The following is a 27,997-nucleotide window of genomic DNA, read 5'->3' as shown; positions in this document are numbered from 1 at the left end:
AATGTCCAGGCAACAGCAGCAGCAGCAGCAGCGGACTTCGTTCAGACTGTCGGACAACCTGGTGGAGGTCAAGAGCAAAGTAAGTGATGGGCTGCTGACTGATGCTGTTAGCGACGCAGGGTGTGCGTTATCAGGACCCCAGCCCTCCGCTCTTCTCATCCAGATCGTGATGTAACAAACACAAATATCTGGCCGCTGCAAATTCACGCGATATTTAGAAGAAACGAAATCCGACCGGGTTCAGCTGACAGCGGCCTGGCTGCTGCCGCCCGCAGCCCCCCCACCAACACCACCAACACCATCAACATCGTGTCAGCCTGCTCAGCCTCGATAATCCCAGTCCTGTGTTTAACTCGATCTCTCTCTCTCTCTCTCTCTCTCTCTCTCTCTCTCTGTGTGTGTGTGTGTGTGTGTGTGTGTGTGTGTGTGTGTGTGTGTGTGTGTGTGTGGTGCCAAGCTGTGTTGGCTTATTCTTTGGTGTTCACATTTTAGTTGTTTGTGAGGTTTAGCTTTTGTAATAAGAGAAATAATGAGAAATAAGCATACGGAACACATAAAATTACAGTGCGATTATTCTGTAATAGTAAGTGCTTTCATGAAGATGAAAACCAAAATATTTTTTAGGTGAAGCTGTGTCCGTAAACTCAAATATTGGCAGCATTTTCAATGTACTTTTTATTGCTAATGTTTGAAGAGCCTGAAAAATAGTTTAAAGATAAAACCTTCCACAGGCCCTTCAGCCGCCTCGCACAGACTGTAGACTGGTTTCACATGAAGAATGTGGACCAGTCCACGTATAGAAATATGTAGACTGAGTCAGTGCTCAAACCCACGCAGTTTTTTGTAGGTAGGAGGGGGTGTGTCAGAAACACCTGTGGTTCTGTAGAAGTCTGTGTCCTGTGACGTGCTTAAAGTCAAACAACATGAAGGGCAGTTTAGTAAATGAAGCTCCTGTTAGAGAATTCTGTGATTTCCTCTGCTTCACAGTCAGGTTTGTGCCGTGCTCATGACATCCGCCTGCAAACTGATCGCGTAGGGAACATTTTTAGCTTTACAATGGGATTTACTAACCAGTGGGTCATGTCACAGTGGCAACGTTCATCCTTTATAAGCAAGTTGTGTTTCCCATGATTATCCAAAGAAATTGACACTAGAATGGGCAACATAGCCTCAAAATGATATCCATTTTTTAAGGAAATCCAATAATATGAATTTGATGATGTTCTAAATGAACATTGTATCAGAGAGTGCAGCTTGCAGACAGCAGCACTGATTAGTGCAAAAAAAGAGGGAGATTTTCCTTTTATTCCAGTGTGCTACTGTCAGTGATGACACATTATAGTGCAGTAAGAGTGACAGCATTATATACAGTGACAAAGAGTGAGTCGAATGCTTAACTCTTTAGCAGTAACTGAAGTAACTCAACAGTTCAGTAACGCGGGACGGTGTTATCACCTATTAGAATCAGTACATGGTTTGGTTCTTATACAACACCTTTCTCCTCAGTTTCATCATTTACAACAGTTTCTACTGCTTGTCTCATTCACGCAGTCACACACACACACATTCACCTAGTGCTTTTGTCTATCAGTCACACACTTACCCTCTGAAGAATGGATCAGTATCTTACCCACTGTCCAATCTCTGCTCTTCCTGTCATTCAGTTCAGTTCAGTTGTATTTATATAGCACCAACTCACAACAACTGTCAGCTCAAGATGACAGTTGTGATATGTCATTTGGTTGTATGGAGTATAACTAGCTGGTGGTCCAGTGATGATGGCTGAGTCATTTGTTTACTTTTGGGTCACACGTCACCAGCTGATCATATTTCCTGCTCAAATGCCTTCATGGCCTTGCTGTACTGGCTGCTGTGTTTTTAACTCAACCGGTTTGTTGTTTACATTTTTAGTGGGAACAGTTTCGTGAATATTTTGCGCAGTCTTTCAGCTTTACTCTGTGCTTTGCCATACAACCAGAACTTTTTACACCAGAGATGAGCTAATGAGCATCAGGGCTACAACTCCTGAGGACTTATTTCCATCATTCATTGCCTGATCTGGCCATTCAGGTTCATGAAGTGAGACGCTGTAGGAGAGGAAAGCAAGCCGGTACGCTCCTGCATCTCCACCGCCTCCATACTCCACTACAGGGAACATAAGCTCATTGGGCAGTAAAATAGATGAACTCCAGCTATTGATGGGGAAAAACAGAGACTGCTCTAAATTGGCTGTTTTGTGTTTTATGGAAACTTGAGTGGATCTATACTGGACTCTGTGGTGCAGTTGGTAGAACTCCAACTCTTCAGAGCAGATTGCCACATGAAGTTCTTCGGCAAGACAAAGGTGGAGGTATCTGGGTTTCTGCTTACAGTGGCTGGTGTAATGATGTGACTGTTATTCAGCAATACTGCTCCCCTCATCTGGACTTAAATGCTCATCCCTTCAGTAATTTCTCCATCTCCCTAGAAACCTCTCTCCCTACTTGAAAGAGATGTAAACAAACTCAAAACAGAACACCCAGAAAGCAGCAGGACCAGGCTCAGTGTCTCCATCCACCCTGAAGCCCTGTGCTGATCAGAGACATGTCATGTGCCAGCCTGCTTCCACAGGACTTATCATTCTTGTTCCATTTTTTAAAAAAAGGGATCACAAACCGACCTGTTGCTCTGACCTCTGTAGTCATGAAGAGTTTGACCGTCTGGTACTATCACATCTAAACTCTATCACTGTCCCCCTCCTGGATCCCCTGCAGTTCGCCTACAGAGCCAACAGGTCAGTAGGTGATGCTGTTAACATGGCACTGCACCTGGACTCTGCAGGAATTTATGCTAGGCTACTTTTGTGGACTTTGGTTGTGCTTTTAATATATTCATCCGTACTCTGCTGCAGGAAAAGCTCTCCCAGCTGAATGTGTCTGCTCCCACCTGCAGGTGGATCATTGACTTCCTGTCTTTCATTGCATCAGCACTGGTTCCCCTCAGGGCTCTGTCTTTACTTTTCTAATCTTCTTCTTGTATACCAACAGCTGCACCTCCAGACACCAGTCTGTAAACTCCCGAAGTTTGCAGATGACACCACCCTGTTGGGCTTATCTCATGTGGAGATGAGTCTGTCTATATGAGCGAGATTGACTGGTGACTTTGTGCAGTGACAACAACCTGGAGCTTAAATGTTGTGAAAACAGTGGAGATGACAGTGGAAACCAGACATCCCTCCCAAACATCAGCCTCCTCATCAAGAAGACACAACAGAGAAAATACAACCTGCAACGTCAGTGATGGTGCAGTTTTTCTCCATCAATGAATCTATTCTCACCTCCTCCATCACCGTGCTGCTGCCAAGGACAAATGCAGACTGCAGCATGTCATTCCCTCCACTGAGAAGGTGATTGGCAGCAATCTGCCTCCCTACAAGACTTGTAGACCTCCAGGACCTCTAGGACACCTCCAGGACTCTATGAAGTGGGGGGTCGGCATGGATCTTGCTTGCCTGTCTCAAACTGTTTGTGACACTGCCCTTTGGCAGGAGGCTGTGGTCCTTTAGAAACAACATGTCATGGCATGAGAACAGTTTTACACAATGACACAGCAACAAATTCCTCTTTTGTACAAAGTTGCCAATAAAAAGGAACAGATATAAATACATTATATTGCCAAAAGTATTCACCCATCCAAATTATTGAATTCAGGTGTTCTAATCACTTTCATGGCCACAGGTGTATAAACTAGAGAGATTTCTATGCTGAGCCTGGGACAGAATGGATGGAGAGCCAGTGCATAACATATTGTATTTTTCATTTGCACCTGTGTAAGAAAAAAAATGAAGAAAATTTTTGCTATTGTCATCAGAAAAAACAGAAAGAGCAGGTTAAGCAGGTGATATGATCATGGTAATGGTATCAAATAATAATGTTGGATTGTGCTGACTATTAAAAGCCAGCCTTGTAAAATAGACAGCTCTGTTTTCTTTGACCAGGGCTGATAGAACCAGGTGGTTGGTAGATTAGTTTTTACCTCCAACTCTAACAAGCTGAAGTTCAAAGATATAAAATTGTCCTGCATCCACTGCGATGCTAACTGGTGAAACACTCCAAACACTAATATTAGTTCTCCTCCTCCTCTGCCAGTGTCCCAGTACCCATCTGAACCAACCCCAGTGAGGCCTCTGTAGTCTGTCCTGCGCTACCAGGATTCAGTTCAGAATAAAAAAGTCAAACTTCATGAAACCAACAAAATCATTCAATGCAAATAATTTATTGGCTCCAGAATGACAGAGTGCCATCTGTAAAGTTGCACAATTATCAACAGCAGCAGCCAGCAGAGAAAGCGCAGGTTGACTCTAAGTCGTCAGTGAATGCTGAGGACTGCAGGATCAGAGACCAGCTGACAAGGAGAGACAGGGTGAAGCAGCCTGAGGTAGTACGACCCGGAGAATCAGTCTATAGATGAGAAGTTCCAGTCAGTGGGGCACGCAAGGGAACAAGTGGTCAGATGCATTGTCACTGAGCACAGCCTCAGTTTTCCTTGGATCCCAGCTTTTTTTCTGCTCAATCCCATCCAGGAAATAAGATAAGAGATAAGATAAGATAGAACTTTATTAATCCCTCGGGTGGGTTCCTCTGGGAAATTCGACTTCCAAAAAAAGCACAGCAACGACCGAAGTTACAGTTACAGAATTGTTATATATATATATATACACACACACACACACACACACACACACACACACACACACACACACACACACACACACACACACACACACACACACACATATATAAATACAGAGACAAATATAAATAAAATATACAAAGGGGATAAATAGAATAAATAGGAATAAAAAATAAAAATACAAGTGAAATCATCTCCTTCTCATTTTCAAGCAATACAAAATGCTGCCACCAGAATACTTATGTTTTCTCCTAAGTCAGCTCATATTACTCCTGCTTTATACTCAGCACCGGCTACTTATATACAGAGCACTAAATGGAAATGCAGCAATCTTTTATCTCAGAATGTGTTACTCGTGTGAGATTGGGGTGGGGATGGAGCCTTTCAGCCGGTGGCAAAAGAAATTTTGGATTTCTGAAGTCCCACTTTGACTTCATTTATCCAACTCTGTGGACTCATTCTTATTGTTTAATAACTTTCTTTATAATATTTTCTTTCATGCTGTGTTTGAACTTGGCTTTATATTCCTGTTAACTGTGCTTCCATTTTCCATTCAATCGTATTGTTATTATTCATAAGAACATGTGAGCACTTTATGCCAACACATATGTGAAAAGCACTTTAAAAATAACCTTATTGTTTTACTTAAACAAAGAGCACCAGTGTGACTCTTCTGTACCCCACTAATCCCTAAAACCTGATTACGGCCCTGAATGCAGCAACGTCAACATTTCCATATATCATATGACAGTACTGGTAAAGTAGCATGCCACCCTAGAGTCCAAGATACAGATGAATGCTCTGATAAAGCACACATTCTTCACACTGAGTACGCCCAGTATAGCTTTCAAGGCAAACATGCCAGTGAGAGGTCTAATACTCTGTGCTGTTAATTATAGAGCTAAAGGGAGGCACAGTATTTGTGTTAATATCCACCGGAAGAAGCATAATGTTGGGAGACAAAACAAAGTCAGCGTGAATCTCATTGTGTAATTACTGTTTGAAAGTTTCTGTTATAATATACAGTTGGGACAAAAATTAAACTCCAGAGTTTGAGTTTTAGGTCATGTCTCAGTTTTAATTAAACAATTTTTAAACATTTCTGCTTTCGCCAGGCATCACTAGTTCCAAACAGCACACAAACAGTACGTGCCTTGTCAGTACATCATGCAAGTTGGAGATGTCACGATACAGGAAGAGTGATAGAATGACATAATTTTTAAGATTTGTTACTACAGTACATAAAAATAACAAATATTCCATAATATTTGAAATATGTTTAAACTCCTGTACCAGTACTGTCCCTACAGTTCCCTGTGATCTCAAATTTTACTGTCGGTGTTCACGTTAGCCTTATCTATGTAGATTAATTTACTTCTATACTATACTAATATAAAGCACTTTGAGGCGATTGTTGTGTGGTTTGGTGCTATATAAATAAAATGGAATTAAATCGATAATTAGGAATGCATTAAGAGGATCCCCTTTTTGATTTAACGCAATGCAGTTGCTGCTACTGAGAGAGAAGCTACAGGAAATGGCGGTAAACAGGTCCAGATAAATAGAGAAAATAAAACATGCAGATGATCAAGAATGAGCTTTCCATGTCAGATCAGTCGAACCCACAGCCTCCAGTGCTGTTGGCCATGAGGGTGCTGGTGGAAACTGTGCTTCTGCTGGCTGAAAACAAGGAGAAACAAAGGCAGGGTTGTGGAGGTGAACGCAGGGACTCTAAATGTAGGGACTATGACTGCTGAAGTGAGAGAGATGCTGATATGATGGTGAGAAGAAAGTTAGATATAGTGTGCATGCAGGAGACCAGGTGAAAGGAACCCAGGCCAGGGGCATTGGAGGTGGATGCAAGCTGTTCTCTCATAGTACAGATAGGAAGAGAATAGAGTGGGGGTCATGTTGAAGGAAGAGTTTGTGAACAGTGATCTGAAGTTGAAGAGTGTCAGACAGAATCATGACTCTGAAGCTGGAAATGAAACAGCCGATGTTGACTGTTGTCAGTGTGTATGCCCCACAGGTTGGATGTGAGGGAAGTGTCTAAAACTTTTCTAGATAGGTTTTAGTGACATCGCACTTTTTCTATGCTTAGAGGTGACATCGTATCAAAACTCTTAAGGACTACGGTCTTCAAGAATGAATCCCAAAGTATGTTAAATAGGCTCAACAGGTTTTGTTATCCATTCCTAGTTAGTGGCTGTAGCGGTTAGCCACACTTAAAATGCTTAGTATTACATTTAGCTAAAATTGTAAACACAGATTGAGCCTCACTATTAAAAATCATTTGATGTGTGTTTTTTGCCTTCTACAGTTTGATGCAGAATATCGTCGTTTTGCTCTGAAGAGAAATGGTCCAGGGGGCTTCAAGGAGTTCTACCGCCTCCTCCAAACGATTCATCACATCCCTGGTGTTGATGTGCTACTAGGATATGCAGATGTACACGGGGACCTCCTTCCAATCAACAATGATGAAAATTACCACAAAGCCATTGCATCAGCCAATCCGCTGCTCCGCATTATTATAACCAAGAGAGGTAAGAGAAAAAATGAGGTAAAAATACATTTTTAGTTAATTAGGCTTGAAAAATTACTTTGCAAAGCAGTCTAAATGACAGATCTCAACATGTTATATGTCTTTCTACACATTGATCCTACAGTTATTTTAATGGCTTCCAAAGTATATTTCATGTCTTTTTAAAATGTTTTCGTCCCTCCAAGAGAATAACATCAATGATTCATTTACTAGTGGACGATCACATCCACCTGTCTATCCATTTTCTTCCGCTTATCTGGGGCCACGTTGTTGGGTCAGCAGCCTAAGCAGAGAAGCCCAGACCTCCCTGTCCGTAGCCATTTCCTCCAGCTTTTAATGGAGAACACCGAGGCGTTTCCAGGCCTGCCGTTACCCATCAGCTGCCTCTGAAGTCCCGTAAGCTAACCAAGCCCAACAGGACTCCTTCTGTAGCGTGTTGGCTCCCTTCACCTCGGTTATCCACTATCAAGTTCGGAGGTTACCACCATGACAGGCACCGGCCACCTTGCAGCTGCAGCTCAGTGCAGTAGCCTGTAGCCTCATGTGCAGCAATGGAGGTGTTGCACATGGTCCATTCGGACTCAATGTCCTTAGCCTCCTTCGGAATGCTGTTGAAGCTCCACCTGAAGTGGGAGTTTAAGATCTCGTGGACCGGGGGCCTTTGCCAGGCATTCCCAGCACACCCTCGCTATACATGAACAATCCCGTTGCTCTAATCAATCACTGCTTACCAGTTTTAAAGAATTTACAGAATCTGATAATTCTTGTCCGACAATTTAGGTCATGCACGCATTTTTCCTGAGCTTTTCCCGAGCTCACTTCACTGACTCCAGCTGGTTCTAAACAATTTATTCCAGTGCTGGCATTTAATCTGACTGCTTGTTAAATTTCATGTTAATTTTGAAATCATTTAATTGCTCAAAAGTACACTGAGGACTTATTTGTTACCCTTATGTGTCTGGATTTTACTTCACTGAATCGGCAGAGGTCAGCAAGCTCAGTATTCCCACTGAGAATGGCAGCTTCTTCCAATTTTAAATCTCTTTTTAAAGCATACAAATCAAGAATTAGTGAAAAATTGGCACTTCCAAAGCTCTGAACATAATCCACAGTAATGTATCCAAGTTTAAAAAGAGAACCACCCTTGTGACACTGACAACTATGACGTCACTAACCAGTTAAACTGGCTTCGTAGCACACACCTCTGGTAGCACATACTTTGTGCCCGAGACATAGCAAGAGTGAATAATTCAAGAAAGACAAAAATGTATCCTGTAATTTTACAGGTAGACTGTAATGTTAGTGAGCTTTATTGTTTACCCCTGAGACACTACATATGAAGCAGAAACACTTATTACACCTGCTGACAGTGGTGATGTTTATCCATCCATCATTATGGATTATGTGAGTGTTTTCTAATACACTGTACCATTGTTGTCTCCCAGTACACCTTTTCATGCTATGTCATAACTCAGGATGTGATGACATTAATGTGCTGCTTAGCAGGCTGCTAGAGATCGGAGTCACAGACAGCTGCCAGCAAATCAGATCAGCTCTATGGTCTGGGGAACTAAAAAGGAAGCGAGCTCAGGAAAACAAGGCCCTGGAAACACAGAGAGAGCAAACATGTGCACGTGCAATACGTTTGTTGAAATCTTATTGAGGAGGCTTGTATTCGCTTTGTTTACTCTTTTAAACTCTGCAGTCCAGAAATGATAAAATCCTGTAAATCCTACTGGAAAATCTTAAACCCATGCATTGCATTAGGAGTAGTGGCGTCACTAGAAAGGATTAGGACTTGAGTAAGGCAGCTAAAATCTATTCCCACAATCACTTATCTTTCATTCCTGAAGTGTAATCCCATTTATTCACTGCATCCACATGATTGGCAAAATTTGCACAGCTGAAGGATAGAGCAACAGGAAGATTAAGTGGTGACGATAGTTTGTTTTTAACTAACCAGGTCTGTCTCAAATAAGTTCAGTAAGGATCTCACATTTTTATTAGTAGTCTTTGTAGCAGCTCTGTTGCTCACTAGTGTCACTTGTAAGTATTCAGTGAAATGTGAAAGACTTCTAAATGACTGAAGACATCATCAAACCCTTTATGAAGGCAACAAGAAGTTCATTTTACACTGAAAACAGCAGATATGTGTTTCCTTTCCTACACGCTTCTCTCTCCACTTCAATTCCTCTTACTTGGCTACATTCATTTTGACCTTTACTACAGCTTGTCTTTGTGTGTTAGCACTGGTGTGCATTTGTGAGTATGTGTTTGTGAGTGAGGGATAGACAGGGGGATACCACAGGATAGAAACCCATCTGCTGCTTTAAGCCATTAGCCATGAGTGAGTTTATTTAACTTTTTGGAGCAAGATAATCTCACTCAGTTTATATGACTGATGTCTTTTGAGACTTCATCAGTCATATCAGATCCATGCAATGCCACTACTGTGTGTGTGTGTGTGTGTGCGTGCGTGCGTGCGTGCATGCGCGCGCGTGTGCGCGTGCGTGCGTGCGTGTGTGTGTGTGCGTGTGTGTGTGTGTGTGTGTGTGTGTGTGAGAAAGAGAATTGTTGACTTGCACTTGTTGATTACTTTAACACATTAACACTGCAACAAAGTCTACATCGAGTAGACTTTGACACAACAAAGCAGTTATATGTATTTTAATCAGTAAGGTTCCATGTGAAGAATCAAAGTGACTACGGTCTTAGTAATACTGACAGAAGAGCAGTGTGTACCTTTGTGCTGCTCCACCCTGAGTATGTTGCTGAGGTGATTTATGATAACTAAGAGACAAAATACCTTTTTTCACATCACAATTTTGCATCTGATAAACTAAAATGATTCAAACTGGAAACTACTGAGACAGTACAACTTGTAACACGTGGCACAGAAATGTCATGTTCCACTGAGAGAAACACTAAGAAATGGAGCGGCGGTAAACAGACTAAGTAATCATGGTTGATGGGTTCAAAACACAAGAGCTTTGAAAAAAGTGTGTTTTAACAAATACAATTTAAACAAAATAACACAATAGATGCACCAGTTGTCTGATGCATTGTTTTAAATGTAAAACAGCGTCACAGTGATTACAGGAGCTTTTATCACAATTGAAAAAAAATGATACAGTTTCAGACCTAATAGTCTGCTTTTAAATAGGAGGTGAAGTAACAAAGCCCTTACAGAATGACGCTCCCCCTTTGTCTGCACTGTGCACAGGCCTGTTGTTGTCCTGCACTGCATATGGCCATATGGCACCCCCTTGGGCTCCAGATGGTGGGCCACTACAGAGTGAGGTCACACTAGAAAGAAACATACAAATGCTCATGACAGCTGCAGATAACAGGAACATGGTACATTAGGGACAGATATATGGGGCACTAAGACACAGACACAGATTTACTCTTTACGGCCATCCTGAATACCATTTCTGAGCTCTAAAGCTTATGATAGTAGTTAGCAGCAAGTATTTAAAGCTTTAGCCAGCAGAGAGGGGGAGGTTCATGTCTGATCTTATAGCTTTGATGTTGTCTGTCAATGTCACTCCACATACATGTTAGAGATCGTGGGTTCACTGTAATTTCGGCTATAGTGCGTGTTTTGTTGATTTAATTATGAGGTCATAGAGTGTTTTATAAAATGTGAAAAGATGAGCGAAGGCCCTGCAGCCAGAATGCCAAGACTACTGATTAATAAGCCTGGCTGGGCTAAAATTTTGGCAGAAAACAGTCACACAGGTCGTTTATGCCTGCTGTTACCATCATTAGCGGTCACGCTAGAACTGGACTGAAAATCAGTATCAGTACCAACAGGTCGGATGAATCCAAATATGAAATTTTTGGTTCGAATTGTCACCAGTTTTTACTGTATGGGGCGGGTCAAAAAATAAACAAAGATGAGATTCAGTAAAAAATGTGCAAAGTAAAGCTAGCATGTCACAGGTCTGCCATAAATATTTACAGTTATTTGAGACTGTGGTGGGGCAGTGATCATTCCTCACTGTTTCCTGTAGGAGCTGGTCTAACTGGGACACACTGGAATTTAACAACTTTGTATGAGGTTTAGCACATGTTTAACTTTTCTGAAAAAGACTATATTTTGTGTCCTTGTATATAACATACAAGAACACAAAATAATGATCAATACAGGTTGATCTATAGTGGTCCAAAAATAGCTTTTGCAAAATTAGAGGGATCTGATTGCATTATTTGTGCATTTAGAGAAGGCTTAACCATGTTTGTGTCTTCATGCTTTAGTCTGGCTCTGTATGCCTTGATAGGAAACATTATTTTTGTGCATTAACCATTAATGCTGCTTAATGCTGCTTCCCAATGACCTAATGTGTGCGTGCATGTGTACACACACACACACACACACACACACACACACACACTGGCAGCCATACATTCCCATTAACCCTGTTTGACAGCTAATGTGCATCAGATGATGAGTTGTTTCTCCCTCTTCTCCATGCTTTTCTCTTTCCGTCATTCCGGTATAAGTTCAAAGATTTTATAGAACTGGGTAGAAGTTTTGAAAAATGTGAAAATTGTGAAAGTTTACATTTTTTGACATTTTAGTAGTTATTCTGCGTGTTACAACTGCTATCTGTATCTGTAGTTCAGTTAGCTAAAATGGCTGGTTTTATTCCTGACAAAATATGGATACAGACAGAATGGAACTGTGGGAAAAAATGATCTGAAGCTAGTAGTAATATTGTGTTCATATCTGAGACTGACAGTACACACAAGAAAGCTCTGATCTTTTGAATGTAGAAATTTTGGAATGAAAAGTTCAACTATCCAGTATCAAAGACTTGTGGAAATGAGCTTCTTCCAAAGGGTGGCTGGCCTCCCTTAGAGATCGGGTAAGTTCGGCCATCTGGGAGGGACTCAGAGTAGAGCAGCTGCTCCTCCACATTGAAAGGAGGTAGTTGAGGTGGTTCGGGCATCTAACAAAGATGCCTCCTGGGTGAGGTGTTCTGGGCATGTCCTACTGGGAAGAGGCCGCGGGGCAGACCCAGGACATGCTGGAGAGGTTATATCTCTCGGCCTCGGAGCACCCTGGTGTTCCCCTGGACAAGCTGGAGGAGGTGGCCAGGAAGAGGGAGGTCTGGGCTTCTCTTTTTAGGCTGCTGCCCCCGCGACCCAGCCCGAATAAGCAGAACAAGATGGATGGACTTTATTTTTTCCAATTATGGTGTAAATAATACACCGTAACTGTAAAGTTTAACACTTTAAAAGAATCACAAATCAGCAAGTAGCCATTAACAGTCTCCATTCTTTTGTGTCTTCTTAAAGAGGATGAACCTATCATTTTTGGCACCAACTCCCTTCAGAGGCGTAGAAAGGGGCTGGGCTTAACGAGCCTGCGTGCCACTGGCTCAGGCTCCACCCACTCAAAGGGCAGATCTGGCCTCATGATTGGACCGCCAAAGAACTTCAGACAGATTTCTTCAATCATCGATGTGGACATTTTGCCTGAGACACATCGACGGGTACGACTTCACAAGCATGGCACTCAAAAACCACTTGGGTTCTACATACGTGACGGCGTGAGCGTGCGGGTGACACCGCAGGGCGTAGAGAAGGTAAGGTTTGTTACTTTGCTTTTACCCTGCTTACAAGACAGTATTCTGCCTTTAATGCTGACAAAATTGATGAATTATTTCCCTGTAATTCACCAATGATGTACCAATTGTGCAGTTATGATTGGGCCGGTAAGATACCCCCATCTCAAAATTTCTCTAAAAATATCAGCAAGTAGCACCTTCACGCAGACATAAAGACAAAAGTTATGAATATATGAATATCAGCTATAATAGCTAAAAGCTGTTGTCTCATATTTGTATCTTTCTTCTTGCTCCTGAAGGTTCCAGGGGTGTTCATATCTCGTCTTGTGCGTGGTGGGTTAGCAGAAAGCACTGGGCTGTTGGGTGTTAACGACGAGATCCTCGAGGTCAATGGCATCGATGTAGCAGGAAAATCTTTGGATCAGGTAAATGCCCTTCCAGGCTCAAAGAAAATTCAATATATACAGAAGATTCAGAATTAACTTGATCAAGATTCAAGTGTGCTTCTTTTTCATGAACAGTAAATGTACTTTGCCCATAAATTACAACACAGTCGCACTTGTGTGTGTCGTTTTTTTTTTTTTCTTTATCCGTAGTGGATACAAGCTTACAAAGTAACAGTTCAAAAACAGCTTAGGAAGTAAAAGTAGTAGTAATGATTAGACCAGCGTTTGTATGTATCAAAGTAACGGGGTGTTAAGTCACTCTATATGCACTCATTAGAGCATTTTAATGATAATCAATCAGGGCTGGACTGGTAATCTGGCATACTGGTAGGCCAACACATTTTTGGGCCAATGGGTCAATTGAAGCGCTGCTGCGCACTGGCTTTACAAGCGCTGACAGCAGCCCATTCGGTCATTTTAATTACTGACAATGTATTGCCCAATCAAGTCTCTAAAAGCTACCGGGCCCTCCCATACTTACGCACACCCACCTTGTAGAATACAGTTTGGTAAAACAAATGGCTAATTTCACCATGGGCCGCTCTTAATGGCTAAAGTTTAGCTTTTAACTGTCACATGTTTCAGTGGAGTGCAAAAAAGAAACTTTTGTGTTACAGCAACATGATAAAGAGTAAAAATAGTAAAGTCTACAATAAATAACAAATAAACTAACAAATAAAGTAAGACTGGCATTGTGTGGAGAAGAGTGGAGTGCAAATTGCACAATATTATATTCATTAAAAAATAATATTATATGTTATATATAACATGTACACTTTAAATCTAAGAAAAACAGCTGCATTTTTCATCGCATCATTTAAGCCCTATTTGACTATCTCATCTGTCATTTTAGGTCACAGACATGATGGTGGCAAATAGTCACAACCTTATTGTGACCGTAAAGCCAGCTAACCAGAGGAACAATGTTACGCATCGTAGGAGTAAAACCTCCGTAGGTAACTCGGGTTCTCTGGGCTCAGTTGGATCTACAGGCTCTGCCGTGTCACATGACTCACAAAGCCCCGCCTCTCTGAGCAATCCCATCACTGCAAGGTTTGTCATGCATACTATCTTTTTTTGGGCCTGCTAATGAACAGAAAGAATGGGGACTGTGGCAGCACTGGCATACATCATATCTGTTAAAGGAGAAAAAGAAAAAGAAGTTTGTGCTTAAACGTTTAATGAAATGAAACTTCATTGAAACTGTTGTTTTGAAATAATAATGAGAATCATGAATTTTAGAAAAATGCAGTCAAAGCTAGCTGAATTCTCAACTTTATTCACAAGTTGCCAATAGGAACGGACACGTGCAGTTTATATTGCATTCACTTTTTTCTTAATCATTTGGCATGTCTTTTGTTACCATAGCAACAGCATTGCTGAGGGTGACAGTGATGATGGTGGTGATGATGATGATGAAGGTGACCTCATTCTGGAGAATGACTGCCTGACACCCTACGACTCCCACCGGGTCACTAACAGCACCACTATGCCCGACAGAGACTCACTTAGCAATGGGCCACATAGCTATACCGTGGGTAGGCCCCTCCCACAGAGTGTCTCATTGCCCAGTAATGTCGGAGCATCCCTGAGAGACAGCGCCATGATGATCTCCAGCCACAACGGAAACTCCACCCACACAACTAGTAGTAGTGAGGAGAGCATGAGAGAAGATAGCAACGTAACAGCACTGTAACCACGACAGCACTGTTCCATTGAGGACTATGAATGTTAGCGCAACAGTGCTGAAACCACGGCAAATACAGGTGGCTGTGGTCCTGTTAGATAACAGACTTCTAAAAGAGGAGGGAGTTGACGTATGAAGCACTGACAGGACCTCCGGAGGGACCATTCAGTCTTCTGCTAGTTTACACTTTACCTCTTTCCCGCCTTGGTGGATTGTTGGCTTTTACTGTATGAAGGCATAGGAACACTGTATACGATGCAACGTATGGCTGAAGTTTTCAGCTTTGTCAGGTTCTATAAACAACAGTAATTATATCATTTTTTTAAAAATGTTATATTATGGAAATGTTTAAATACCATAATGTATTAACAGATTAATATTGACCATTTAATTAAAAAAATTAAATAGTTATAAATCCTCTTGTAAAAGCCATAAGTCACTTTGATGTCAATGTATTTTAAAAAATGTCTTCAAACCTATAGTTGACTTTCATGTTTTATTTTTGCGGCACCACAAAAACCAGTGCAAGTAGCACTACGTCACTTTGGCATCTCTAACTGTGAAACTTTGTGTCTGTGTAGTAAACTTAATGCTTAGTGTGGCAAACATGGCGGATACACATGGAAGCTTCATGAAATGAAGCAAAGTGATTAAAGTTGTTTTAGCATTTGGGTAACTGGGTCTTAGACTGCCGACATCTCAGAATTACAGGTAGTTCTGGCTCCGCTTCTCTCCCTGCTGTAACTTTGTCAAAAGCTTTTAATACTTCAGGAAAAGCACAGCAGTAAATGAACAAAGGTAACATGTATTTTAACCCAATACTACTTACTTTACATTGATTACATTTAAATAAAAGTTTACTGTGATTTAAAGCAGAAGCATCAGTAAGTCAGTCTGTTTTATGAGTGGTTCTGACAGTACCCATTGTTCACAGCTGAAAGTCTTCAAACCCCTGCAGCATTTGAAGAACACAAATAAAATCCTGTTTCCTCACAATGGGAGTTGAGAAGTGATTTGCTAAAAGTATATTTATTACTCACCTCACCATTTACCGTTTGTGTCAATCTTTCCGAACTTCAAATTCCTACACAGCAAACTACAGGGAGTGCAGAATTATTAGGCAAGTTGTATTTTTGAGGAATAATTTTATTATTGAACAACAACCATGTTCTCAATGAACCCAAAAAACTCATTAATATCAAAGCTGAATGTTTTTGGAAGTAGTTTTTAGTTTGTTTTTAGTTTTAGCTGTTTTAGGGGGATATCTGTGTGTGCAGGTGACTATTACTGTGCATAATTATTAGGCAACTTAACAAAAAACAAATATATACCCATTTCAATTATTTATTTTTACCAGTGAAACCAATATAACATCTCCACATTCACAAATATACATTTCTGACATTCAAAAACAAAACAAAAACAAATCAGCGACCAATATAGCCACCTTTCTTTGCAAGGACACTCAAAAGCCTGCCATCCATGGATTCTGTCAGTGTTTTGATCTGTTCACCATCAACATTGCGTGCAGCAGCAACCACAGCCTCCCAGACACTGTTCAGAGAGGTGTACTGTTTTCCCTCCTTGTAAATCTCACATTTGATGATGGACCACAGGTTCTCAATGGGGTTCAGATCAGGTGAACAAGGTGGCCATGTCATTAGTTTTTCTTCTTTTATACCCTTTCTTGTCAGCCACGCTGTGGAGTACTTGGACGCGTGTGATGGAGCATTGTCCTGCATGAAAATCATGTTTTTCTTGAAGGATGCAGACTTCTTCCTGTACCACTGCTTGAAGAAGGTGTCTTCCAGAAACTGGCAGTAGGACTGGGAGTTGAGCTTGACTCCATCCTCAACCCGAAAAGGCCCCACAAGCTCATCTTTGATGATACCAGCCCAAACCAGTACTCCACCTCCACCTTGCTGGCGTCTGAGTCGGACTGGAGCTCTCTGCCCTTTACCAATCCAGCCACGGGCCCATCCATCTGGCCCATCAAGACTCACTCTCATGTCATCAGTCCATAAAACCTTAGAAAAACCAGTCTTGAGATATTTCTTGGCCCAGTCTTGACGTTTCAGCTTGTGTGTCTTGTTCAGTGGTGGTCGTCTTTCAGCCTTTCTTACCTTGGCCATGTCTCTGAGTATTGCACACCTTGTGCTTTTGGGCACTCCAGTGATGTTGCAGCTCTGAAATATGGCCAAACTGGTGGCAAGTGGCATCTTGGCAGCTGCACGCTTGACTTTTCTCACTTCATGGGCAGTTATTTGGCGCCTTGGTTTTTCCACACGCTTCTTGCGACCCTGTTGACTATTTTGAATGAAACGCTTGATTATTCGATGATCACGCTTCAGAAGCTTTGCAATTTTGAGACTGCTGCATCCCTCTGCAAGATATCTCACTATTTTTGACTTTTCTGAGCCTGTCAAGTCCTTCTTTTGACCCATTTTGCCAAAGGAAAGGACGTTGCCTAATAATTATGCACACCTGATATAGGGTGTTGATGTCATTAGACCACACCCCTTCTCATTACAGAGATGCACATCACCTAATATGCTTAATTGGTAGTAGGCTTTCGAGCCTATACAGCTTGGAGTAAGACAACATGCATGAAGAGGATGATGTGGACAGAATACTCATTTGCCTAATAATTCTGCACTCCCTGTAGCAGGAGGAGACACCTCCAAGACACAAGACAAATTATTTAGCACTTGTTGTTGTACTCATCAAATAGTGACCCAATTGTACTATAAAGCACCAAATTTTACCAAATGTAAATTTTATTGGTGAACAATTGGTTTAAAAAAAAAGTAACACCGAGGGGAATGTCATAATAATTTCTTGCAATTATTCTCATCACATGTGCACAACTGGCTGATTTAAAGTTTCACGTTTAATTGTTTGTTGTTGTTGTTTTTTACTTTAAACTAAAACCAAAAGAAATGAAAACTTTTGTTCCCAATCATGTGTTTCTGAAAAATGTGTGGCCGGTTGGTTGTCACATTGCTTGTTACTGGCACATTAGTGAGAACTGTAGAGTTGTGTTAATATCACACATTTGACCTGACAAACTTGTTCTTTTTTTTTTTTACTGGTGAATTTGTGGACCCAACATAAAACTTTGAGAGGAAGAAGTTTTATGTAATTGTCATGGGTCAGAGTAATTTTTCATATGGTTTTCCTTATTATATTACATGAGACATTAAATTTCAAAGGGACTACCTACATAAATAAATCTGAAATAAATGATAGATCACAAAACATTAGCCATTATATAAATATGGACACTTATTAAAAAGGTGAAGTCAGTTTTTCACTAGCAAATTAAAGCTAGTGGTAGCTAGGTTTATAAAGAGGTGTGTAACAACCAACCCTGCTATGGGGTTGGTTGCTACACAGTGACAGAGTGCTAATTACTTTTTTTTGGTTAGGGTTAGAGACCCATTTTGAACCAGCATCTTAAGCTTTGATTTAATAAAAGAATGATTATTGAACAATGTTTCAATGATCAACAATTCATGCAAGATTGAAAAGTGTGACAACCAACGCCAGTCTTATAGGGTAATGACAATAAAAAAGGAGAGAAACCAAATAAACAAAAAAAACAACTATCATATGAGCCCATATAAGCTGTGCTCAGTGGTGAGGCTGTCCGACACCACTGTCCGAGGGGAGGAAGAAATGGCAGGGCCTTCACAGGAGACCCCATTGATTCTGGCAATTCGCTCCACGGATGATTTTCCAGGGGGAGTCTGGAATGACACTCCACGGTCCACCTGGGACCAAGTGATGAAAATTTATGTTTAAATTGTGCACCCTGATGTTTCGCTGACATTTCTGAATTTTGGAATGATTAGGACCTGACGTGACATTAAGCAAGGCAAACAGACAAACTGACTACTGAACAAAGGAAGACAGATGACTTAAACATGGAAAGGTAACGGGGTAGTGGAAAGTGGAAACACCTGGTGAAAACACAACTGTCACCAATTAACCTGACGCCACAGGGGAAGCAGAACTAAACACACTAAACATGGAAACACAAGACTTTCGAAATAAAACAGAAAACATGGAGAGATGTAGACGTGACAACACAAGCTTGGCAAGAGGATGTGGAACACGCAGACATGAAATACATGACAGACTGGGGGAACGGAAAGGAACACAAGGAGAGGAACATGGGAACAGATAAGGGGGATGAGGCTAAACTAAAAGTTATACATAGAGGACAAGGCAGACCTAAACAGGAAAATGACACATAAACCAGAGAGCATGAATGACAATATTAACTAGACTAAACCCCAACTAATAATAACACTAGAACTGAACATTATCCACAATACATCAGAAGAAGGTCAAAGGTCATGACCTGGATGTAAAAGATAACTCCATGAGCAAATTTCTTTGAAAAAGAAAACGTGTCACATCTTCAGTAACTTTTCATTTATAAATTGCTTCATAATAATTCACACCAGGTTCTCTGTGACCTCATGGTCCTCTTTAAAATGCACTCTTAAAGTAATATGTGTGTTTATATCATATATGATACATCTTGAAAATCTGTTTTCTTATAATGCATGTGTTTTGTTGTTATAGTTGCACATCAGCCAGAATACTGCATGCTTTTGCATCAACCCATACACTGCTTCCTATTGGATAGTCATGGGAAGTGGAGTTTATTCCACTATCCATATTGTTTTTAAACTACTTTCCTCACAGTTGTATACAGAGGTAACACGTGCTTTTACTCTGCATTTTATTCCTGCAGCAAAAAAAAGCATCAATCCCAGCAGAATGAAGAGTGGTCATATATTAAGAAGCCACCAAATGCTTTCATGCTGTACCTGACAGAGCAGAGGTCAAAGGTCATGGCTGAGCTGAACATCACTAGAAGTGCAGCGGTAAATGCAGTTGTGGGAACGAGTGTAAGTGTGTAAATCTGCATATATATACGTATCTGTTCATGCTTTATGCTGGTGTTTGTGCATGTGTAGCAGCTGTCCTATAGTTATGTGTTGTAGCAGTGTAGCTGTGTACTTATGCATGCTGACAGAGTGTTCTTATGATCTTCTGTCCACAGTGGAAGTTACTGTCAAATGAACAGAAGGCCACATATTTCAGTCAGGCAGAAACAGAAAGATGCCGTCACACCAAAAAGAATCCTGATTGGTCCACCAAAGACACTACGTATGTCCAAACTGCCAACATGCAGTCCGTACACGTGCGCATCACTGAACTGAACGATGAAAAGATCACTGAAAAAAGTTTGTATCAGCTCCTGAAAATTCTATTGTGTTTGTTTTTAGGGCAAAAAGATAAAGAGAATCTGACATTGCACCTCTAGCACAAGAGAGAGAAGATTTCAAAGATTTGTTGAAACAAAAAAGACTGAACAGGAAGTTCAACAAGCCAAGAAGCTTTGTGTGAGGCCAGATCAGATACAGCCATCTTCTTCTCATTCATCTGTGACAGAGCCATGCCAGCAGCCACAGACACAGCCAGGTGTTACCAACCTGCCTCACCAGCAGTCAGCGTGTGTGCAGCTGACAAACACACTCATCAACATACCTGTGTGCAAAGTAAATTGGATCCCCTCTTTCTCTCATCAACACCTCCCTGCATCCACATCCTCCTCTGCTGCACCCCTTCAGCTCCAGACTGAGACCACCTTTGTGAGAAAAACTGGTGAAGACTTGCTTTCAGTGCTAGAACAGCTTGACCCCCTCCCCGTCATTGCCCTGTCTCAGCAGCCCTCCTCTCCTCATGCAACCTCTGCTGGCTGACGCTTGACTGTCAGTGCCAGTACCAAAGAAAGCCACCCCTTCTGGCCTTAATGAATTCAGACCATTATTGACCATCAAGGTGCTGAAGAGACTGGTTCAGCTTGCAGGTGAAACATGTTCTCAACCCTCTTCAGTTTGCTTTCCAGCCTCTTGTGGGGGTGGATAATACTGCTGTCTACCTGTTGCAGCATGGTCACTCTCACCAGGATGGTACTGGTGACATGCAAGTATCATGTTTCTTTTTATATTCCTGTGCCTTCATCCAACTACTTCTGCTGAGTGAGAAGCTGCTCAAGATGGGTGTCACCTCTTACGTCCTGTTTACCTTCTACACCTCGGATTTGTAGTACAACAGTGAAACATGCCACCTGCAGAAGGTCTCTGATGACACAGCAGTGGTTTGGTGCATTTAGGGTGGGTAGGAGTTAGAGTACAGGGAGCTGGTGGGCAGGCAGCAATCACCTCCATCTGAATGTCAGCAAGACAAAAAAGATGGCGGTTGACTTCCAGAGAATAAAAACTTCACTAGCTGGGCCCACGTCCCCATTTTAGGTTTAACAGCATTTTAGTAGGTAAAAGTAAATGCTTTGACATGAATTGAGCTGTGGATTGGGGAAGGCCTCGAAGGGGATTGGCGACGGCTCCCGGGCCTGGCAGATCCCCATGTACTAAATAGAAATGAAGAAGTTAAAGAATTGAAAACAAGGAGGGAGGGAGGGTGGGGCACGTAAATGAGAATAAACAGTTTGCAGAACTGGGGGAACCTATACAGATGACAACCGGAAGGAGCGTGTTTGGAGGCGTGGTCCTGCTCCTGAAATTCCGATACATAATCTCCAATACAACTAGGGTGGAAACAGTAGACAGATACAGGTATTTGGGTATTCACCTGAATGACGGACTGGACTGGAGGACCATAAGTGATGCTGTGTATAAGAAGGGGATGAGCACAATGTACTTTCTAAGGAAGCTCAGATCCATTAATGTGTGCAGCAAGATGTTAGAGATCTTCTACCAGCCTGTGATAGTGAGTTTCATCTATTTTGCTGTTGTCTGCTGGAGATGCAGCATCATTGACAGAGACACAATGTCAGTCTTACTTTTACTGCTTTTAAATTTTTACTTTTGTTTTGTTTTTTAGGTTTTTTTTTATCAAAAAATTGAAATTCCTGCACTCTTTCTTATGGCTTTTAAAACAGCTATGATGCTTAACACTGGAGCTCATGAAAGGCAGATTTTCACTTTTCCAAAGAGTTGTTCTAGTTTCAGCCATGGGCTGTCTAACAAGCTTAATTTAGACCAACATTGGGTTTTGTCTTTCGTATATTTTTTTAAAACTTATTTGTGATGGTTTATTTTTCCATAAAGATTTCGAGATGTTTGACTCTAGTGACTCAAACCAGGCAATAGTAGGTGTGGTGGGGTATGGTTTGTGTCTCAGCTGAAGGGGCGGGGTGTAACAGTGGGTTCAGGGGGCAGTGCTATGGAAGGCTGGAGGTCACAGCCGTCTCTCATTAATTTCATCATGTCGCCACTATTTGAGTAGCATGCCGGGACCCAGAAGAGAGGAGTGGGAGCAGACAGAGGACAAGAAGAGGGCAAACTTAGCCAACAGAAGCTGAAAAGCTACACCTCTGTTATTGTATATAAAGCACTATAAATAAATTGTCACTCATAGTACAGTGCTGAGTGTGACGGGTCTTACTTCCACAGTGATGCCAATGGACCAGCAACTGGCGTAGCCAGCAAATGCGCCAAGATCGTGGTTGAGTTACCGCCATGCATATGGAACAGATGGCAGTGCACCAACAACAGCTAGAACGGTAGCAGAACCAGGCTGAGTGCTACACCAAAGTTTTGGGCAATCTGTTTTGCTCGTCCTGGCACCTCCTGGGCACCACCGCTGCCCCTCCTGGAACCCACAGTGACACTCTAACAGATGAAGGGGACAACCACTGGCCTTCCTGGAGGTTTTTCAGGCCATTGCAGAGACGTGTCAGTGGCTTCTGTTGCTGCCTGGTGAACCAGCCAGCCACCCGTTACCTTTAATAGAGGTCCAATTTTAATGCATTGGCACGGACCTCATCGGGCACTTCACTCGCTTTTTATTAGTTCTAAAGGATGCAATACAATATCGCAAAGAAGGGCTGCTGTGCAACATTTCTGCAAAAAGTCTTGCGCAGGCACTGTTTCAGGTTTTCTCTTTAGTTGGCATTCTGAAGGAGATACTCACACACTAAAAGAACTATGTGAATTATTGGGCGTTAGATCTGTTTCACCTACCCTCAGACTGACAGGTTGGTGGAAAGGCTAAATAAGATTTTAAAATCCATGATTCGTAAGTTCATTCACAAGGATGAGCAAAATGGTCACTGGTTAGACCTATGTTGTTTGCAGCAGGGAGATGCCCCATGCCTCCATGGGATTTTCTCTCTTTGAGTTACTGTTCGGCAGGAAGCCGCAGGGGGTTTAGGACCTAACTTAAGGAAACTGGGGGAGGTCCAAGCCCAGATAAAAGAGAAATTTTGTACTTTCTGGACCAGAGAGAAAAGCTACACACATTGTGAAGATTATCAAGGGAGAACCTTCTCCAAGCTCAGGAATTGCACCTTAACCTCCTAAGAGCATGGACAAAGGCTGAAACTGCTTCCTTGGTGAGCTTGGAGAAGGAAAGAGGTGGAATAAGGTCTGGCGCTGCCAAATTCCACCATTCCTGCCTCCCTTCATTATGATGACCATCTCATACAGAACCAACGAAAAGATGTTGCTGAATTGCAACAGCGTTTTGCAGATGTGTTCTCTCTGAAGCAATAATCTCTTACATTTATTAGCGTGCATGTTTTATTGGCTGAGTGTTGATAAAACCTATTATGAATGAAGTGACTTTTTCTAATCTTCTGGCAAGGGCTTTGCAACCTAGTTTAAGAATACTTTAAGTATTTTAGGGTAATTAATTTTTCAATACATTTCCCACTGGTTTTTGAAATAATGACTGAAATCTTGTTCTTTAAGTAATGATGTATTAAATCTCCAGTTCCTAATTGGTGATGCATCTTCTTTGTGTCACAAAGATAAGACATTGCGGCACAATCACCAATATTGATTGAACGAATCTGCCTGTAATCTCCCTCATAATGGAGCTACTAACTAAAAAGTAATCTCGGGAAGAATGTGAGTGGTGCACTGGTCTCTGAGAGTGGGGTGATGTGAACACACAGCATCACAAAGACCAAAATCATTCATGTATTGTTTAAGAATATCTGTAGTCTCCCAGTTCATTTGACTAATTTCTATGAATTCCTGGATTAAAACCCAGGTTGCAGTCTCCCCCTATTATAATGGTGGTGTCAGAGTGATCCGAAAGTGAAGTGAAGAATGTATGGTTAAAGGAGGGGTCATCAACATTTGGTCAGTATATGCCATCAATACATAGATATTTTATTTTTAGATGTACGTGTAGGTACGAGTCCGTGTGAGGGAACTGCGGAGAGATGTGTTTATGCAAATATTTTGGGCACATGAGTTAACTGGCTAGTCATTTTAAGCCTCTTCCCTGAAACCAACTCCACATACATCCCATGTGACAAATCTCAGTGAATTTCTGCTGTAAACCATTCAGACAAAGAATAGAAGACAAATGCCTCTCTGTAAATAACATTTATTTAGGTATACAATTTAGTATTCTTATTGACTGTGCACCACCACTGCCTGTCTCGCTCCCTTTTCACTTGGTCGACGTCAGTAGCTTCTAAATGCAGCATTAAGCCTCACCGGAGGGCAATAAAAAAATTTTAAAACAAGTAATTTTCCTACAATGTTTACAGATGCAGGATCACAGGCAGTGCAAACCCACATGCTGCAGGGAATGTCACAGGAATGGCAAAAAAAGAACTAGATCCAATGAAAAAAACCAAACAAAAACCTAACTTACCAGTCATGTCTGAAGTAGCAACTTTTAGTCTTTTAAAGGACCCCATTGTCCTGCTTGATATCCTGTACCCCCCCCCCCCAAAAAAAAAACAAACAAAAAAAACAAAAACTATCATGGAAGTCGAGGACATGGTGCAGCAGATGAATCAAAGGAAAGGGGAAAAAAAGAAGACGCAACCAAAATTTTGCAGGGAACTTGAAAGTATGAAAAGAAACTAATAGTGTTCTCTAATACTAAACCAACTGCTATCAAACACAAAGATGATCATGCCCATTTGGTCTCCCTTTTAATTTTCAAGGAATGAAGACATGAAAACGCACACAAATATTTCTCAAGGAGCACACACAGATTCAGACTCCTCAAAGTTGAGTGTTCTCTATTCACCTATTAGCGAAAGTGAAATGTAGCTGGTGCCGTCTCCACATTGTGCTGATGCTGGATTTAAGTGCTTCTAATGACATGAAGGAAATGACGTGGAGTTGTGAGGATGTGTGGCAAACGGACCAGATTTAACGGATCAGGTATTGCACAGATTATTTATAATAATCTTTTTTTTTTTTTTAAAAAGAGAAGAAATAAGGCAAAAATAAATATACAGCAAGTTCATACAACATTTACATTTTTAGTCAGTCAGATACTAGGTTTTTAGGAGAAACTGTATGTGTGTGTGTGTGTGCGCTGATTAGTCATCCCACTCATCGTCGTCCTCAAAATCCTCATCTTCGTCATCATCATCATCTTCATCTGAGAAAAGAAACATTAAGATGAAGAAGGCGGAGAGTTTTCATATTGGCTCAGTCAATCAAAATCTAAACAGGAAATAAACGAGTGAACAGACTTTACAGATGACCACACATGTGCTGACAGACACACACCCCTAATGGTAACCTTTGCTCAGTCTCCCTGATGTGCATTCAGGGATAACACGCGCGCACACACACACACACACACACACGCGCACACACACACGCGCACACACACACGCGCACACACACACGCGCACACACACACACACACACACACACACACACACACACACACACACACACACACACACACACACACACAGTGGTGAGAGGTGGGGCAGTGATAAGTACTTGACTACATGTTTGATGAGAAAACTAAACTGAAATACTGGTAATAAACAATGAACAACAGGTTGAAAGGTCCATGGAGAAAATCGACTGACAGAAAAAGGAACATTTTCAGGCTGCTACCTGAGGAATGGATGGCTTTGCTCCTCTTCTGCATCACTTCCATGAGAGCACCAACAATGCCTGTGGTTGGAGCTGGTGTCGGAGGGCCGGACTCTGGATGATCCGACACCTGGGAACAGACAAACAGAAAACATAAAAGAATTGCAACATTGTAGCATTGTAACACAATCCAGAGGAAAGTTGTGGTTCAGAGTTTGCTCTTCACATTATTGTTTTAAGATGAACGTTTTAACTTTAAATGAATCTTATGGCATTTAGACATTTATAATGGAAAACTGCTCATATGAAAAGGTAGATTAAAAATGTATTGTCTTAAAATGCATCTTTTCTCGTGGTTGGTAGTCTAGTAGGTTTCTTCACTGCCACCTTTTGCCAGTAGTAGCAGAAGCTTTTGGGGGTGAGGTGGAAAAACTCGGGATGAAAAGTGGAACATCAAGTTGTATTTTTGCTGAAATACCCATGTCCATTCACTACATGTCCTCTTGTTTTCTGAATAGTCTTCACAAAGGCACATTTGCAAAAGATATTTATGGAATTTGCTTTAAATGACAAACAACCCAAAACATAACAAACTCTCATTATACAAATTAAAAATCATGCTAAATTAGTTGAATGTTATGCCCACACTGCAGTACTTTATATACACTGTAGAAAACCTCATAATTTAATTATAACATAAGACCTAGGTTCAGTTTTACAAAATAGATTATGATTATGAAGTAGATAAAACAAATGGGGAAACATCAGATCTCTGAATACATCTTTTCCCACAAAGGATCTTGATTACATTAATTTTTAAGTCTGACTTAAAGGCAGACTGAGTGACTATATGAAATGCATAGATACGTTTACACTGCCATAAAAGATTTGTCTAAAAAGGGCTGAATATAGGAAAAGCTTAGTTTTGGAGTAAACAGTGGACAGGCTGATTTAAGCAGTAAACAACAAAAACAAAACATTCCACTGGTAATTTTGGTGGGCTTATCTGAGACTGTGGTTAGCTGGCTAATAAGTAGTAACATTTCCAAGTAGCTTATGAAGAATCTACCAGGAACTACAATGTGGGTTTTCACAAAAACAAAACAAAACCCCAGAACGAAAGGAAACAAAAAAAGGCTGTCTTCATATGTGCAAATAAAGCCTCAAGTATTTATTATGTATTATTGTAGTGATCGCAGTGATCAAAGGGACTGACTCACAGTCTTGAGCTGGATTCCCTGTCGGATCTGGTCCAGCAGGGCATCTCGTCCAGTACTGGAAGTTGGCACTCTGTTGTTTTGCTCCACCTTCTTCAGCTGGGTTCCTCCTCTAATCTGCTCCAACAGCACCGACTTCCCACTTGGACTTGGTGAATGAGGCGAGTCTCCACCCCCACCTACGCTATCTGGCTCTGGAGGAGGAGGTGGGCCAGGTGGGGGAGGAGGAGGGGGAGGTGGCAGTGCAGGAGTGCTGCTCACCACAGAATGCTGTGCCACTGGGAGAGGTGGAGGGGGTGGAGGTTGGGGAGTAACAGAGGCATGTAAAGGAAGGGGAGGAGGAGGGGGAGACTGGTGGTGGTGGTGGGATGCAGGAGGCGGCTGGTGACTTCCCCTGGTGGGTGGAGGTGGGGGAGGTGGGGCACCCAGAGTTCCCGGTCTGGAGGGAGGTGGTGGAGGCGGGGCTAAGGCCGGGGCCCTGGATGGAGGAGGGGGAGGAGGGGCTCCTCGGCCTCCTCTGGAAGGTGGAGGTGGGGGTGGAGCCAAGCTGTGGGGCGGCGGGGGAGGAGGTGGAGGGCCGCTTCGAGAAGGTGGTGGAGGGGGTGCTGTAGAAGTAGAACACAACAAGAAACATCCTACGTTTAACTCTTGTGCAGTTTTGCTCCACTCTGCTGCAGCACTGTGATCTGGGGAAACATCTGGATCTGGAGCTCAGAAAAGTAACTAAGCCCCAAAGTAACTAAGCCTACGTTCACACTGCAGGCGAAAGCGCCTTTCAAAGCCGATCTGGGTCACTTTCGTATGTGGTACTGAATCCGATACATATCTGATGTTTCAGAAAGCGACTGCTGTTTGAACGGTCATGTCGCATTAAATCCGTCTTTTACGTCACTGACACAAGACAGACGCTAATTATCAGCGCCGGAGACATTGTGAACGCTTCCTGGCCAT

The 27,997-nt window shown here is 41.9% G+C and overlaps 2 protein-coding genes and 1 long non-coding RNA gene across 4 annotated transcripts in view; 2 read left to right on the top strand and 1 right to left on the bottom strand.

Annotated features, from left to right (window-relative positions):
• Position 1: 1 nt before the first annotated feature.
• Positions 2–16,178, top strand: pard6a (par-6 family cell polarity regulator alpha). Its single transcript, XM_085462726.1, has 6 exons — positions 2–79; positions 6,992–7,214; positions 12,518–12,807; positions 13,089–13,214; positions 14,089–14,288; positions 14,604–16,178. Exons 1-6 carry the CDS (start codon positions 2–4, stop codon positions 14,929–14,931), a joined length of 1,245 nt encoding a protein of 414 aa, XP_085318852.1. The 3' UTR covers positions 14,932–16,178.
• A 3,122-nt stretch (positions 16,179–19,300) lies between these two features.
• On the top strand, positions 19,301–24,707 carry LOC146705137 (uncharacterized). The gene is made up of 3 exons (XR_014921290.1): positions 19,301–19,844; positions 20,000–20,106; positions 20,226–24,707. It is a non-coding gene; the product is annotated as an uncharacterized LOC146705137 (long non-coding RNA).
• LOC146705136 (actin nucleation-promoting factor WASL-like) overlaps positions 24,345–27,997 on the bottom strand; it is a 28,761-nt gene continuing 25,108 nt past the window's right edge. For both annotated transcript variants that reach the window (XM_085462724.1, XM_085462725.1), the window contains 3 exons: positions 27,050–27,651; positions 25,851–25,959; positions 24,345–25,377 (listed from right to left, as the gene is read on the bottom strand). In XM_085462724.1, coding sequence (XP_085318850.1) covers positions 25,316–25,377; positions 25,851–25,959; positions 27,050–27,651 — 773 coding nt within the window. In that variant the 3' untranslated portion in view covers positions 24,345–25,315. The remainder of the gene's footprint in view (positions 25,378–25,850; positions 25,960–27,049; positions 27,652–27,997) is intronic.

This window comes from Copadichromis virginalis, linkage group LG7 (genome assembly GCF_057382275.1).
Source record: "Copadichromis virginalis isolate Kocher_CV1m ecotype Utaka linkage group LG7, C_Virginalis_male_GT1.1, whole genome shotgun sequence".
Lineage (NCBI taxonomy): Eukaryota > Metazoa > Chordata > Actinopteri > Cichliformes > Cichlidae > Copadichromis > Copadichromis virginalis.
The sequence above is the reverse complement of the archived record's forward strand: the minus strand, read 5'-3'. Positions and strand labels throughout refer to the sequence as shown.

Excerpts from the sequence above, each read along its gene's own strand:
- pard6a (XM_085462726.1), top strand. The coding sequence starts at position 2 with ATGTCCAGGCAACAGCAGCAGCAGCAGCAGCGGACTTCGTTCAGACTG. Across the intron at positions 80-6,991 it reads TGGTGGAGGTCAAGAGCAAA|TTTGATGCAGAATATCGTCG; the intron begins GTAAGTGATGGG and ends TGCCTTCTACAG. Across the intron at positions 13,215-14,088 it reads CAGGAAAATCTTTGGATCAG|GTCACAGACATGATGGTGGC; the intron begins GTAAATGCCCTT and ends CTGTCATTTTAG.